Source organism: Protopterus annectens, chromosome 3.part0, assembly GCF_019279795.1.
Source record: "Protopterus annectens isolate FY-2018-M chromosome 3.part0, PAN1.0, whole genome shotgun sequence".
Lineage (NCBI taxonomy): Eukaryota > Metazoa > Chordata > Ceratodontiformes > Protopteridae > Protopterus > Protopterus annectens.
The window spans coordinates 366,508,337-366,524,935 of NC_056731.1; the positions used below are offsets into that span (position 1 = coordinate 366,508,337).

General features: G+C 45.0%; 1 protein-coding gene across 1 annotated transcript in view; it reads right to left on the reverse strand.

The window, feature by feature from the left end:
- The window catches only part of PSMA2 (proteasome 20S subunit alpha 2), a 278,647-nt gene that overhangs the window by 120,768 nt on the left and 141,280 nt on the right, over positions 1-16,599 (reverse strand). The window contains exon 5 of the mRNA XM_044064813.1: positions 13,163-13,244. Within this exon, the coding sequence (XP_043920748.1) occupies positions 13,163-13,244 (82 nt within the window). The remainder of the gene's footprint in view (positions 1-13,162; positions 13,245-16,599) is intronic.

A 16,599-nucleotide genomic window follows, 5' to 3' on the forward strand; every position in this document is an offset into this window, starting at 1 on the left:
AATTGTTAACTTTTACTGACATCAGTTAGAGCAAGAAAAAGGATCCCAACGGTCTGTTTTGATGACTTCGGGTCTGAAACTCGAAAACGAAAATTTCAGGAGACAGCTGACCGGCACTTGCGAATTGCTTCTACTTCGGGCACTGCATGGCAAGAAAGACTGATGTAATGGCGTCAGCTGCATGTTTTATATCCCTGACATCATGGAAGGCATGACAGCATCCAACGCAGAAATCTGAAGACTTTGGTATTCAGGCCAGCTGAGGACTACCTGCAGGCAGATGACCCAAATGTGATGACTGCTATAGTGAAACACACAGAACATACACCACATACCTAAATGGGGCATTTTATACGCACACAGACACATACTAATTAACACAGCCACCCCATACTAATCAACAAATGCAGAGAGTAGCCACACAGCATAATCAACAAATGCAGAGTTCTTGTTTCAGCTTACACTTGCACTGGAGAAACAAAGACTATCATTAAGTATGTGCCGTTTCTGCAGAGTTTCAGCATACAAATGCAGACTGCCATTTACAGAAAATTAAGTATGCGTCGTTTCTCTTCTTCCCTCGCACTGGAGAAAGAAGGACTGCCCGCAAACTGGTACAACTCAGTACAGATGCAGATTTCTCATTTCAATTTACAATACACACACAGTACAAATGCATTGCAGACTGCAGTTTACAGAATTAAATACAAATGTGCAGCTCACACACACACAGTACAAATGCAAATGTGCCGTTTCTCTTGCACAGAAGACAGAAGAATAGAAAGATGTGCTGTCGTGCCCCGCTTGATCCTAACTAAAACATGCGGACTGGTCCAATACTCGACTCTGCAGCAAGTTAATTTAAAAAAATGGCTTGACATTCCGACATCACGCACGTCCTGCATACGATGACGTCCGGAACAAATTCATTAAAAAAAAAAATTAAATGAGAAATTAAAAGTGCCACATGGGAATTCGTGGCACCTCAATATTTTGCCCTCAAAAAAAGAAGTTATGTACTCACCATAACATTCCACGTTGGTAGTCCATCTTCACCCTTCATTTTTACATATGGGTTCGGAGCCGATCCTCGGCTCTGACTCGGCCAATTTACAAGCTCGAAAACGTCTGGTTGGCTCCTGGCTAAGCAGGTATCCCACAGTGCAACAGTACAAACCCCAGATCTTGTTTGCTGCTCACTAGAAGAAAAAAATCCATAACAGACAAACCAATACTAAAGGGTCCCCAACCAAAGATAACCAAATTATTATTATCTCCAGAGCTTCCAGGATGGGGGCAGGAGGGCAGGTTGGTAAAAATGAAGGGCGAGATGGACTACCAACATGGAACGTTATGGTGAGTACATAACTTCTTTATTTTGTGTAGTCCAATCTCACCTTCATTTTTACATATGGGAAAGTGTCCCTAGCGCCTTATTCTTGGGTGGCTCACTGGAAAATACTCCTAAGCACCGTGGAGCCAAAGGATGCTCTACCCCCGAAAGCTAAACCCAGTTTGTAATGTGTAATAAAAATGTGAGGGTTAGCCTATGTAGCTGCTGCACAAATATTATCAATTGGGACCCTGGCTTGAAAGTCTGCAGAGATAGACAGCGACCTGGTAGAATGAGCCTTGATCCTGCAAGGTAAAGGTCTGCCCTCCGAACTGTAGATAAAGGCTATGCAACTGGAAATCCAGTTAGATAGTGTCACTTTAGAAACTGGCAAGCCCAATCTGGAGTCAGAAAAGGAAATGAATAGTTGATCTGATTTCCTAAATTCCTTGGTCCGCTGTAAATAAAAATGTAGTTGTCTATGAATGTCCAGCTGATGAAAATGGTATTCAGCTGCATTACAGTGATTAGAGAAGAAAACTGGGAGTTCTATGGATTGATTTAAGGTAGCAGGGGAACAAACTTTGGAGACAAAGGAGGGATTAGTATGCAGTGACACCCTGTCCTTGTAAAAGATCAAATAAGGTGGCTTAACAGACTAGGCTTGTAGCTCCGATACCCATCTAGCTGACTGGGTCTATATTAGATCAGAGACTGCTTAAATGTTGATTGATCGACCTTATTTTAGCGAATGTTCAAAATATCGAAGCAACAAAACCCAAATTTTTTCCTAGGGAAAGAATTTGGTTGTCCGTTTCTGCTGCTTCGGTATTTTCAGTGCTGTGGTGGAAAGTTACGGGTCGGATTCAGGTAAGTGTGCGATTGTGTGGATGTGAGTGTTAGGGTGGGTTAGGTGAGTTAGGGTTAGGGAGCGGGTGAGTGTGCGATAGTGACGGACCTTAGGGTTAGGGTTTGGGTTAAGATAAGTGGATAGTTAGTGGTGTGTGTGCATAGTTTAGTGTAGGGTTAGGTGTCAGATTTTAGGTGCGTGTGGATTTCTTTTTTTTTGGTGTGCTTGTGTTGTGTGTATGTGTTTTGGATCAGTGATTTTTTTCCCTAGGGAAAAAGAAAAAAAAAAATAGCTGATCTGACAGTTCGAGATTGTAAGCTTTCGCTTACATAAGGTCAATCAATCAGCGTTCGCTGATCTAATATAGACCCTAGCTGATGTAATAGCTACCAAAAACAAAGTCTTCCAAGACAAAAATTTCAATGAAGATGAGTGGGAAGGGTTCAAACGGGGGAGAAGTCAGTTTGGACAACACAAAATTTAAATCCCATGAAGCCACAGGTTCTTACAGTGGTGGTCTCAAGAGTGATCCCTTTCAAAAAGGTCTTGCACAGCTTATGACCTAAACCTTGTCACCACAATAAACAGGACACGCTGGAGGGATAGATTCCTGTCCCAGAGACTTCCTATACTCTGGAACAAGCTACCCATCTATATCAAGCAAAGTTCTTCATTAGCACTCTTCAAGAAAAATCTTGATGAGTGGATGGGAAATGGGAATACACCCCGGGGATCACTTCTTTGTCTCTGCTGGACAGTGCCACAGGAAAATAACTTTCTTGGGTGGCGTAAGCTATGGAACCTTGCTGGCTAGGCTTACGTAGGCCCTTGGGCCGATATGTTCTAGTACCTACCTATGAACCTGAGACATTAAATTATCTGGAAACACTAAGTGAAAATGAGAAATTGCAGTCAATAGAACTCATAGTGGTGGCGGTAGCTCCTTGTTGAAAAAGCTCAGAGAAATTCCAAAATCACAGGGAGAGAAGCAATGTAGGGATCTACATTCATTTTCTGTGCCCAAATAGAAAATCTTTTCCATTTACTGCCATACAGCCTCCTAGCTGAAGGTTTATGGGAGGACATAAGAATATGTGACACTGAGGAAGATGCATCATGAAGCCTGACTAGGAATGGAACTGGAGCAGCCACGCAGTCAACCTGAGGGTGTGGATTGAGGGATGTAGCGAACCTGACATTCGAGTCAACAGATCTGGAGCTGGGTCCAGGATCCGAGGATCGTCCAGGAGAAGAGGCTCGAGAAAGGTGAACCAGACGATGAGGCCAGTAAGGCGCAATGAGGATCAACTTGCTTCCCAGCCGACTGGCTTTCTGAATCACTTTGGAAATGAGAGGAAATTGAGGAAAAGCATACAGAAGTCCCATGGGCCAATCGTGAGCCAGAGCGTCTCTGGGCGTCTCCCCCAGAGGGGGAATGAGGAAAAATAGCTGCTGCATTTGGTACTGACTGGGCTGGCAAAGAGGTCGCAGCAAGGCTGTCCCCCATTTGCGGAAAATCTGTTTAGCTGTTTCCTGTTTCAGAGACCACTCGTGAGGCAGTAGGATCACCCAGCTGAGCTTGTCGGCTATCAGGTTGGGTCGTCCCTGGAATGTGTGTTGCAACCAGAAAGCGCTGGGAAGAAATCGCCCATTCCCAAACTCGCATGGCCTCTCGACAGAGTGGGTATGGTACTGCCCTGTTTGTTGATATACCAAACTACCGACATGCTGTCGGACTGTATCGCAATAGTCTCGAGAGGAAGAAGGTCTTGAAGTGCTTGCAATGCCAGGAGAACCACCCTCATCTCCAGAACACTGATATGCAGGTGAGCCTCGTGTTCTTTTAATGTGCCTTGGAGAGTCCTGCAGAGATAATGTCCCCCCAACCGATCTGGGAGGCATCCGTGGTCATAGTGGCAACTGGTTGGGCAGGAACAAAGGCGGTGCCCATGATCAACTGGTTGGGGGCTATCCACCAAAGAAGGTCCTTCTTGCATGAATCCATCAGCAGGATAGGATGACTCAGTGGGGAAATACTGGAAGGACCACTGGGAAGACAGGAGCCACTGGAGGATTCTCATATGCAACCTAGCTAATGGTACTAATAGAATGGTGGAAGCCATAGTCCCGAGGAGCTGAAGAACCCACTTCGCTTTGACCTTCCGCAACGGAAGAAAACGTTGAATTTGAAAGATTATGTTTTGTGCCCTGTTGGCGGGGAGACGAGCTGTCATATTCACTGTGTCTACCTCTGCGCCTATAAAAAATCAGATTGAGAGGGCAATAATGCCGATTTTTCTCAATTTACAGAGATCCCTAACTGAGCACAAAGTTGAATAGTGGCATCTCTGTTTCTGAGAAGTAGATGCCTGGTGGGGGCAGTCAGGAGCCAGTCGTCCAAATACGGAAACACCTGGAATCCTTGACGTCTCAGGTGAGCTTTCACTACTGCCATGCATTTGGTGAACACCCTGGGGGCTCTGGTGAGACCGAAGGGCACAGCACAAAACGGATAATGACTGGCTCCCAGCCGGAAGCGTAGATGGCTCATAGACGCCTTGTGCATTTTTATATGGTAGTAGGCATCTTGGAGATCTAGAGAGCACATCCAATAGTCTTTCCCTAACAACAGGAGTATCTACTGCAGAGTTACCATCCGAAACTTGTCCTTCATGGATTTGTTTAACCTGCTGAGGTCCAATATTGGCCTCCAATTTCCAGTTCGTTTTGGTACTAAAGAACCTGGAGTAAGTTCCGGATCCTATGTGGTCTGCTGGGACAGACTGGATGACTCTTTTTAAAAGCAACTTGTTGATCTCCACTGTTGTCTGATCCCTGTGATTGGGTGGTACATCTGGGATCTTCTTGGGAACAAACGGTGGAAGGGAAAAGGGTATGATGTAGCCGCTAGTAACAACTCTTTGTATCCAGAAGCCTGGCTAAATATCACTCAAGACAAATGGGTACAAAGAAGTGCGACCCATGACCGGCCCCAGAGAAACGCAGTTGGGCCTCACATCAGGAGCGCTGATAAGGCCATCCCCGAAAGGAATCACAGCCTTGCTGGTATTGTGGACCGCCCCTGCCTCTAGGGCGACGTCTTCCATTTCCTGCTCCTCCTCTGCCTCTGAAGGAGGATTCACCGTGTGTGTCCGGAAAGACCCTCTGGGACTTTTTGAACCACATTTTACCGCCCCTTTGACCTTTGGGGTATAGTCAAGAGGGAACAGTAAAACTTACTCCCACGGCAGAAAGAGTCTTTCCTTCTTGCTCACACCGAGTGAGTGTGTCCTTCACCTTGGAACCGAACCATTAAATGGGGCACTGGTGAAAGTAGACTTGAACGGTTCTGCAAAATTACACAAGCACATCCAGGAGTGATGCCTCAGGGCAACTCCTGAATCTGCTGCTCTACTCGCTCCATCAGCTGCATAGGAGATGAGCTGCATGGAGGAGTTAACTATAGAATTTAAGGTGGACAACTGAGCAGAGATCTTGTCAGGGACTCCCTCAGTACATGCACCTTGTATAGAATCTCCTAACTCCTTGAGGAGATCCCTCTGTAATCTCGAGAAGTGAGTGAGATAGTTCAATGATCGAAGGGTAAATGCCGCTGAACTAAAGATACGCTTCCCAAATCTGTCTGTCAAGAATCCTTATTTGGTGGATGAACAGAGGAAGACGTCTCCACCAGCTCCTTCTTTGTGGCCGCTGCCACCACCACGGCATCTACGGGAATGTCCTTAGATAAAAACCCTTTACCAGGAAGGGCAGACAGACTTATTGGGTTTCCTGGGGACTGGCTCCATGGCATTAGGACTATCCCACACCTTCCAACTAACTAGATCCATCAGTTCGTCAAAAGATGGAGACATCCAAGAGGCAAAAGGTAGAGACCCGAAAGCCTTCACGTACACCGATTCATCAGAAGGGTTGACAGTGGGCCAGTCGCACCTCTGCCTAAATCTCCAAGATGTCCACAAAGGAGACATCATCAGAGGACAACTTGGAGGACCCTTCAGACTCCTCGAGGTCAGTGTCCGATGACAAGGACTCATCCTGGGAGTCAACACGTTTCCTCTTTCATAGCCTCTTCCGGGGAGGCTCCTTGAAAGGGCATTCTGGGGAGGCCTCGGAAGAGTGGGGGCCACCAGCCGATGGCTCCTGAGGCTGAGGGTGTCTGTTGGCGCCAGAGAGAGTAGGGGCTGAGACCGAAGTGGGTGCTCTCGGGGGAAGAGTGCTGGTACCACTGGTAGGGGCTGGAGAACGAGACAGCACGCTCATCATCTCAAATGCAGACCTCTCCAGCTCCGAAGACCTCCCCCACTCCAAAGAGGCAAAAGTTGTCATCGGAGCCAGAGCAGTCGACTCCAAGATAGATGCAGGGTCCGAGCTCACCCTGGCCGACACACCGAGAAGAAGGCTAGGAACCGAAGATCTATTCCAACCCTCCCTGTTGGTGCCGACAGGAGAGCTTCGGCCCCTGGACACGACAGACTGCACCGAGCGTGTCAGAGCCAAACCCGGCTCCAAAGCAGTGACAAAGGGAGCTGGAACCGATAGTATCTCCGGTGGCACTAGGCACTCCGGCTCCAAAGGGCCAACATGGCTCGGAGGAGGAATAGCAGACAAGGGCAAAGCTGGATCGAGTGGCTCCGGAGCAGACTGGGTTGGAGCCAATAATTTTGGTAAGGCAGACTACTTCAGAAGTCTCAACACTACCCTCTCCACATCTTCTTCCGAAAGGCTCCTGGAAGACATAGTAGGGGATCTTGATCTAGGGGGCACTAGAGACTTCAGTAACACAGAAACCAGTAGGGAATCCACAGACCGTCTCCGAGAAGCAGATACAATTGCTGATTCAATCGGTTCCGAGATCAGCTCCGAACTACTTGGAACCGACTGACACCACAATAGTGCTCTCCTTCGGCTCCAAAGACAGTGGAGTCGAGGAGGCAGATTTTGACTGTTTAGAAGGTGGCTCTGAGACAGCAGCTGGCACAGAAGGCCTTTTTGAAGACTTAGATTTGCCAGACTTGGAGGAAGCCGAAGAACTGGATAGAACTTCCTCAAAAGATAGTTTTAGTAGACCCTCGAGTATAAGCTTGTTCTTTCTCTCCTGTAACACCCTAGGAGAGAAAGCATGGCAGAACAAGCACAATTCCTGCAGGTGGATGGCCCCTAAACAGTAGACACAGCTACTGTGGCCATTCGTTAAAGACATCTTTGGGGAGCACTTCATGCACTTCTTAAACCCTGAAGGTTTGTGCTCTTTACTCTCTTTAGACATCAGACAAGGTTTGTGCTCTTTACTCTCTTTAGACACACACACACACACACACACACACACACACACACACACACACACACACACAGAAGGAGGAGGGAAGAGGACTAGGTCCTGTAACTAAAACGGGCCTAGCCATACAGAAGGAAGTACCATGAGGACTTGGTCCTCCAACTTAAACGGGCCTAGCCCGGTGGGACAGAAAACTGGGTCTTCTAATTTAAAGACCAAAAAACGCACACACACACAGAAAACTGTATATAACTCTATGTGGTAACAATTTGAAGAAAACAACTAACGTACTAAGGGTGGAACTCCAACCCTTAGCAAATAACCAGAGGATCCCCACCAAAAATACAATCTCAGATTAAAGAAACTGAGCTGCCAATAACTGTCTAGAAAAACAGAACAGAAGCCTCTGTTAACTATCAGCAGAAAACAGCTACAAACTAAAACTACCCGATAAGGAAAAAAGCGCAACGGCGCCTACAAGAACTCTAAAAGTACAGTTTTGTACCTACCATAAATGTAGATGTTAGAGTGCTAATACAGCTGCAGTCATAACAGATGGGTTCTCCTGCCGTCAGGCAGGTCCTCGGTCGGCCGAATTCCAAAGTCTATGTCCGGCATCGGTTGTCGTCGCTTCTTCCCTGATGTCAGTGCGACAGGGGTATAAAAGAACCAGCCAACGCCATTTTCTTCAGTTTTTCTTGCCCCAGATGTCAGGTGCCCCCAGAAGGAAGGCAATACATAAATTTGTGTAATAAAGCAATGCAATATAATCAAAATACAGTAGTTGCAAGCAAATACACCATAAAAGAATACCCCAATCAGGTTGTATGAGGAGGTGTTAGCCAATAGGCCTGTCCCAAGAGGGGAAGGAGGGAGGGAAACCTGGACTGCAGCTGTATTAGCACTCGAACATCTACATTTATGGTAGGTACAAAACTGTACTATGTTCATTGTGCATACAGCTGCAGTCATAACAGATGGGTAGAATCCCAAAGCTAAGAAAGGGGTGGTAGGCACTAGGTGGAACTAGGAGTAGCCAGAATGCCCTGCAAGACTGCAGTGGCAAAGACTGCTCTAGTTTTGGAGTATAATGGTAGGTGGTAGTGCTTGGAGAAGGTATGCACAGAACTCCAAGTGGCTGCTTCCAAAATATCTTTGGTAGGAACTCCTCTTAGGAAAGCTGCAGAGGTAGCTGTGGCCCTTGTGGAGTGAGATCTAATGCCTGCAGGTACAGTTTTACCATGAAAAGAGTAACAAAAGCGTATGCAGTGGGCTATCCATTTTGAGATTGTCCGTTTGGAAATTGGCTTCCCTTGAGCTCCTATAGCATAGGACACAAAGAGCTGTTCTGATTTTCTGAAAGGCTTTGTTCTGTCCAAATAATAATGCAGCTGTCTGTGGATGTCCAAGGAATGTAGTAGTCTCTCCCCTTTGTTTTGAGGATTAGGGTAGAAGGTAGGTAAGTGTATAGCCCGATTCAAAGCTACCCTGGATACCACCTTTGGCATAAAGGACGGGTTGGTTCGTAAGGAAACTCTGTCCTGATGGAAGATGATAGAAGGCTGCACCAGGCATGAGGGCTTGTAGTTCCGATACCCTACGAGCTGAGGTGATAGCCAGAAGGAAAGCTGTTTTCCAGGACAAATATTGCAAATCTGTAGAGGCAGCTGGCTCAAAAGTAGGCAAGGTCAGCTTTTCTAGATAATTTCTGGGTCAGCCGCATGGCTTTTGTATAAAAATTGGTGCGAGTCAGGAACCCGGTAGTACCTGTCAGGCTTGACTGGGGCTGGAGGTAAAGAATCCGGGTTAAGGCAGGCCTCCGAGTACACATCATCTAGTATGTCTAAGACAGGAGGTATAGCCAGAGGCCTGTGCTGAGGTAGCAAGAGAAAATCCCTAAGCCTTTTCTTGGAATCGGAGTACTCTTGGCCTTCCCAGTGGAAGTGTTCCCTTAAGGTATGCAAGGTTTCCCCAAATGAGTAATCCTCTGGGGGGGAGACAGAGGGAATGGACTCCTCTGCATCAGAATCTTCAAAAGGGGAGTAAGAATGTTCCTATTCATCAGAGTGCTCTGAAATAATGGAGGCCTAGTCAGAGGAGGGGGATTCTTCCTCCATTCTGGGCCTTTTGTCCAGGGGGGGGGGTTGAGAAACCCTGATAAAGAGTAATCAAATCCTCAGCCATTTTAAGCATCTGTTTTTTAGGCATGGGGCCTGGAGAAGGGCCCTGTGGAGCTTGTCTCTTAGAATGCATGGCTGCTTTAGACTTAGTGAAAGCCTTGATAGAAAAAGAAGAGGAAGGTCTGAAGACACCTTGAGAGGAGGCAGACCTGTCTACATTTTGAGATTCACCACCAAGAGTGGCTTCGGTATCTGTAGTCTGGGTGTGGGCAGAGGAGCCTGCGACCTCGGGCACAGAAGACACCGCCAATGAAGTGTCGTCGGTAGGCAGAGGCTGCGTAGGCGCCTCGCTGAGAACCGGACCACCTGTAGTTGGCTTTGGCGTGGTGTCGGTAGAGGCCGCGGACCTCGTGTGTCGGTCCTTATCTCTGCGTTTTTTAGACAAAACTGGAGTCTGAGTATCCGACGACATAATCGTTAAATTTTTTGCCAAAATAGTGCTGGGCGAACTCTGCCCGATGCTTAATGGTGCGTTTGTTGAATGTAGCACAAAAACGACAGACCGAGACGTCGTGGTCTGGGCCTAAGCAAGGAATGCAGAGGAAATGAAAATCCTTATGCGGTATTTGCTTCCCACATGAAATACAATTATTAACTTTGTCGGACATCGGTCTGAGGCAAGAAAAGTTTCCCCAATGGGGTACTTGAACAGCTTTCAAGAAGACTTCGATTGCAAAATTTTCGTAATTTCAGGAGCTGGCCGACCGGCACTTCCGAACTGTTTCTGCTTCGGGCACCGCGCGGCAAGAAAGACTGAAGAAAATGGCATCGGCTGGTTCTTTTATACCCCTGTCGCACTGACGTCAGGGAAGAAGCGACGACAACCGACGCCGGACCTAGATTTTGGAATTCGGCCGACCGAGGACCCGCCTGACGGCAGGAGAACCCATCTGTTATGACTGCAGCTGTATGCACAATGAACATCTGGCACACAGGATACCAAACTAACAACAAGTTTAAGCTAAGAATGCACCGAAAAGGGCAAACACTACTGCCTAAGATAATATCACCTTACAACACAGTAATAACCAACACAAAATTTAAATAGAAGAATTTTGACACTTAGCCAGAGCCAAGAGAAGCACAACCTAACTCGGCGACGCGGCAAGCAAGATCTGGGGTTTGTACTGGTGCACTATGGGATACCTGCTTAGCCACTAGCTAACCAGAAGTCTTTGAGCTTGTAAATCGGCCGAGTCGGAGCAGAGGATTGGCTCTGAACCCATATGTAAAAATGAAGGTGAGATTAGACTACACAACATCTGGTATTTACCGAGGAATTCGGTATGGTTGAGAGGTATGCCTATGAGGCTTGAAGTGGATTACTAGAGGTTCTGACACTGTAAACAATTCTGGTATGAACACAGCTGAGCAAAACTAGAATCAGACGCTTTCTTAATTCACACTCTATGCTAACCCTCTCTGCAACTGCAAAGACCCCCCCCCCCAAAGTCTCACTACTCCATATAATTGACCCGCTGTATGCCTCCATTGCATACACTATATTCTCACCTGATATACTCACCAGATATGTACTTTTTTTTTGTAAATATTGCAAATATGGATTCTACTCATGAGTATCCTATCGCTCGAGTATCTTATGGTTTTACAGAATTGTTCTTGTACTTCTTTCTCTTACCTTGTATACCAGTTTTTTATTGTTATCTAAATCGTGTATGTACTCTGTTAACTTCCTTGGAGCTTTTCTCCCCAGGACTCCACTGAAAACAGACACTTTGTGTCCAGTTGGATTTATCCTGGTAAAATAATGTTAAAATAAATAATAAATAAATTTTGCTTCTTTTCTCGCCAGAAGTAGATGGCAAGCATCTTGGGATTAGTGGTGCCTTCTAAGCAATCAGTATTAACAAAAATGTTACTGGGTTTAGTACATTTTGGATAGAACCTGCAGCTGAATGCAACAGAAAGCCACACTGCACAAAGGCACTGATGAGGTTCTCACCTACACACTGCCTAATCAGTATTCCTCTGCTTCTTCTCAGCAGAAAAAAAGCAGTAGCATTAATACCAAGATGGCTCCTAAGAAACAAACATCAGACTTTCCAGTGATTGGCAATCACTAGGAAAGAAAGGAAATAATGTCCCTCTGGCTCCTTTTCTCATCAGGAGAGAAACAGAAGCACTAATCCCAAGAGGTTTCCTGAACAGCAGTTCACCAGGCTTTCCAATGGTAGTCTAGTCCCAGATGTTACACATTTTAAAAGTAAACTGGAAAATTAAATCAATACTATAGGTGCAAGAAAATAATGCAGCACCTCCAGAATGGTAATTGCAAAGATGACTGATCATGCAAGCTCAAGAACTGAACATATGACACTGGTAAACAAACCTCCCAGATACTGTGCTGCCCAGCTTTTGGGTACTATCTAAAAAGGAGGAGAATTTAACAAAAGGAGAATTTCTGAAATTAGAGACTTTACTATCAAGGCAATATAGTGTGCAATCCAAACAGCTGTGTAATGCTACATTAATTTAACTGAGATTTTAACCCAAACATACAAAAAAGAAGTTATGTACTCACCATAATGTTCCATGCAAGTTGTTAATCTCGCCTTCATTCTTGCAGATAGGTTCGGAGCCGATCCTCTGCTCCGAGTCAGCCTACTACAAAGCTCGAGGTCTTCAGACAGCTCGAGGCCAAGTCCCCATCCCATTATGCACCTTGGATTACCTCAGATCTTGTTTGCTGCGTATAATAATACCATGTGTCATTCTATCACTCATTAGGAGAAAACCCATAAAAATATTGAGCAACCAGGATAAAACTAGTATCGCGGTCCTCGAAAAAACCTGGAGTGAGTAGGAGGGTGGGAAGTAAGAATAAAGGCGAGATAAACAACTCACATGGAATGTCATGGTGAGTACATAACTTCTTTATGTGAAGTTGTTCTATCTCGCCGTTCATTCTTACAGATGGGTAGCGTCCCAAGCACCACTTATTTAACTATAAGCTATATAATGTTTTAAAGACGCACCAAAAGGAAAAGGGAATAAAGGCCTATAGAAAAACGAGGCCAAAATGAGAAGGATTCTCTCTATAAACAAGCTAAGAGATATCGCTATTAAAGACTATTAAACACTAACTCTAAATATTTTAGAAATATTTTCAGAAATAAAACTTCCTAGATAATAGAAAGAATTATACTGGCCCGAGCTGTGCAAGGAACCTCCGATCTACTGCAGCGGCAAACTAGATCAGAGGTAACTCAAGATGCATCAAATGATAGGTACTTGGCCTCGAGCTGTCTGAAGACCTTGAGCTTTGTAGTGGGCCAACTCGGAGACTAGGATTGGCTCTGAACCCATCTGCAAGAATGAACGGCAAGATGGAACAACTTCACATTCTACAATTCCTGCCCAAACTAAACTGAAGAATAGTCTGTGAAGTTGTTTATTTATGCAATTAACAACAAATTGACTTTTAATACAAATCTGCAAGTCAGTACACATTTCATACAATAACAGCTCAGCTTACTTACAGATGGATCAGACTGAAACAAATAGGGTCTTCCTTCATCCCAACCTGCAATCAGCAATGATACTCCAAAGGGACGTACACCTCTGCATGTGCAGAAAAATAAACAAATGGTATCAGCTCATAATTAAAAATTAAAAAACTGTCATACGGTTTTTATTTTCTGATTACCATACAAATATAAAAAAAAACATTTAAAGCACCAGCATAAGCCTTCAAGACATCTGAATTTTTAATAAGGATCATTGACTCACTGCACAGAAAGCAATCAGACTGCTACAGAAAGACTGCATGGCTTACCACATACTTCAAATACAAGTCTAGTTAATCCTACACTGGGAAAAGGAACTTTTGGGGTAAGCAGGGCACTGCAGACCCACTATACAGGAATAAAATTGGACAGAAAATGCAGGTTGTGGGTATGGAAACATTAATTCAAGATACAATTATGCACCATTAAAAAAAATTGTGAAATTAGTTGGCCAAGAAGGAGACAAAGGACAATATAAACTTCATGTTAGGAAGAATATATAGGTTCACAGATTCATAGGTGTGTACTAGGCTAACGGCCCTGGAATCTATATAAGCCTAGCCCAAGAAAATTCCCTGGCATCATGCCGCCCAAAGTTAGTTCCCAGTGCCCCTGTCAAGCAAGGCCACTAAGTGACCCCGTGGTGAACTTCCTATTGCCCATCCACTCGTCAAGATTTCTCTTAAAGAGGACCAGTGAAATACTCTGCTTAACGTGAATGGGAAGTTTGTTCCAGAGTATGGGAAGTCCCTGGGTTAGGAACCTATCCCTCCAGCATGTTCTGTTTATTGTGGTAATGAGGTTTAGGTCCCTGGAGCGTGTGGCACGGAGGGATTGGAATTTCTTTAGGTGTAGCATATCTAGCAGGTCTGGGTCAGACACAGCTTTGTAGGTCAAGCAGAGATCGCCTCTAAGTACGCGATAAGAGACAGTACAGCTGGAGGTTTTTTTGAGTCTGTCCATATAGGGCATGTATCCAAGGCCTAAGATCCTCTTAGTGAGGTATTGTTATGGCCTTTCCAGTTGCTGTAGGTGTCTAGTGAGGTACATACCACATGGGGCATTGTATTCTATAATAGGTCTAATGAGTAGAGAGAGATTATGACCTCTTTCTTCCTGGATGAGAAACCTTTTGTAATGAGATGTGCCACATAGAAAGACTTTCTTACTACTGAAATGGTATCAGCTCATAATTAAAAAGGAAAAAAAACTGTCATACAGCTTTTATTTTCTGATTATATTATTACCATACAAATGGTTTTCAAAGGAGGTCTCTTATCAAACCTTTGGTGTTTAGTGGACTACCGCCTATGTGGTAGTTCATGGGCACCAAATTTTTCCCAAAGGGAATGACAATGCACTTTTTGGCATTGAGCATTAAGGCCATGGTTCTGGCACCAGTCACTGGTGTCAGTGAGGCCTTTTTGTAGAATGTCTACATCATTTGAAGAATCAATAATGGCTCCCAGTTTGCAGTCATCTGCGGACTTGGTCAGCCAGAGTCCTTTTGTGTTTGCTTGAACTTCAGAGAAGTAGATGCCAAACAGGAGAAGATCTAGGACCGATCCCTAAGGGACAGCACTTTTAACTGGTCGGTAGTCAGATTTGGAGTCCACTACTTTCACAGTGCGGGTTCCAGCAGTGAGCCAGTTGGCAACCCATCTTATGACACAGGGGGTTATGCCTAGTTTATTGAGTCTATGATTCCTGAGTGAGGGATGGTGTCGAAGGCCTTGCCAAGATCTAGGTAGGCTGTGTGAACTACCTTGCCTTAGATCAGTAAAATAGCAGAAGGAAAATAAAAAAGTGGCACTTAATACATCAGGGGATGGAAAATGTTTGAAGCTAACAATAAAGCAACACAACATAACCAAAATGAAATGCAGTACAGAGTTAGTCGCACAAAGCCAAAGTAGGGTACAAAGGCACATATGGCTTGCTCTGTAATTCCAATAATACAGCACCCACTCCTGCCCCTCAGAAAGTGGCCTAATTTTAACATTAAAGCATACCAACAGGTGAGCAGTTCTGCAGCTTAGAACAGCAAGATCTAGCAAGTGAGGTAAGGAAATTAGAAGTTATGTACCTACCATAACGTTCCATGTTAGTTGTCTTCTCTCGCCTTCTTTCTTGCTGGATGGGTTCGGAGCCGATCCTCGGCTCCGACTCGGCACTTGCTTTAGCTTGAGAACTCCTTTTACCAGCTCGAGGCAACCCTATATCTCATGATGCAAGGCGGAACTACCTCAGATCTCGTTTGGTAGCTAACCTACCCTGCTAAAGACTAACCTAACATAATTAGGAACACAAGTTCATAATAGAAGTCCCCATATGAAGGCTCAAGAGGAAAACAACCTGATAGGAACTTTTCAAGATCTGTCCAGGCCAGGGGGAAGGAGGGAGGGATGCAAGAAAGAAGGCGAGAGAAGACAACTAACATGGAACGTTATGGTAGGTGCATAACTTCTAAATGTTATCTCACCTTCATTCTTGCTGGATGGGACCACGTCCCTAGCACCTGTATCCCGGGTGGCTCAATGGAACAGACTCTTGAGAACTGTGGAACCAAAACTGGCCCTATCTCTGGAGGCCAAGTCCAACTTGTAATGAGAGACAAAGGTATGAGGCGTGGCCCAAGTAGCTGCTGCACAAATGGTATCAATGGGTAGCCTATCCTGAAAGGCTGCAGAAGTGGATAGACTCCTGGTTGAGTGTGCTTTTGGTTTAGAAGATGGCTGTTTGCCTCTGAGAGAGTACACACAGGAAATAGTGGAAGTCAACCATCTGGATAAGGTCACTTTAGAAACTGTAAGACCTATCCTGTTTTCTGCATAGGAGACAAATAATTGGTCCGATTTCCTGAATTGTTTAGTTCTATGCAAACAGTATCTGAGCTGACGATGGACATCCAAAAAATGCAGTTCCTGTTCAGCTCTGTCGGAATAGTTTGGGAAAAAGACTGGTAGATCTATAGATTGGTTAATATTGGTTTGGGACACAACTTTGGGGAGAAAGGAAGGGTTCATTCTTAATGATACCCTGTCCTTATGAAAAACCAAATAAGGGGAACGAATGCAGAGAGCTTGAATTTCGGAAACCCTTCTTGCAGAAGTGACGGCCAGTAAAAATATAGTTTTCCAGGTCAATAACTTCAAAGAATATGAAGCAGACTGTTCGAAGGGAGGTAGTATCAAGGATGCCAACATCAAGTTTAGATCCCATTGCAGAGGAGGATGCTTTATAGGCGGCTTTAGGAGAAAAACTCCTCTCAGAAAGGCCTTGCATAATCTATGAGACATAATATTATTGTCATGCAAGCCAACATGATACTTGGAAATAGCAGCCAGTTGTACTTTGACTGTAGATGACGAGGATCCTGAATGAAAAACCTCCGCCAGGAAATCTAAAAC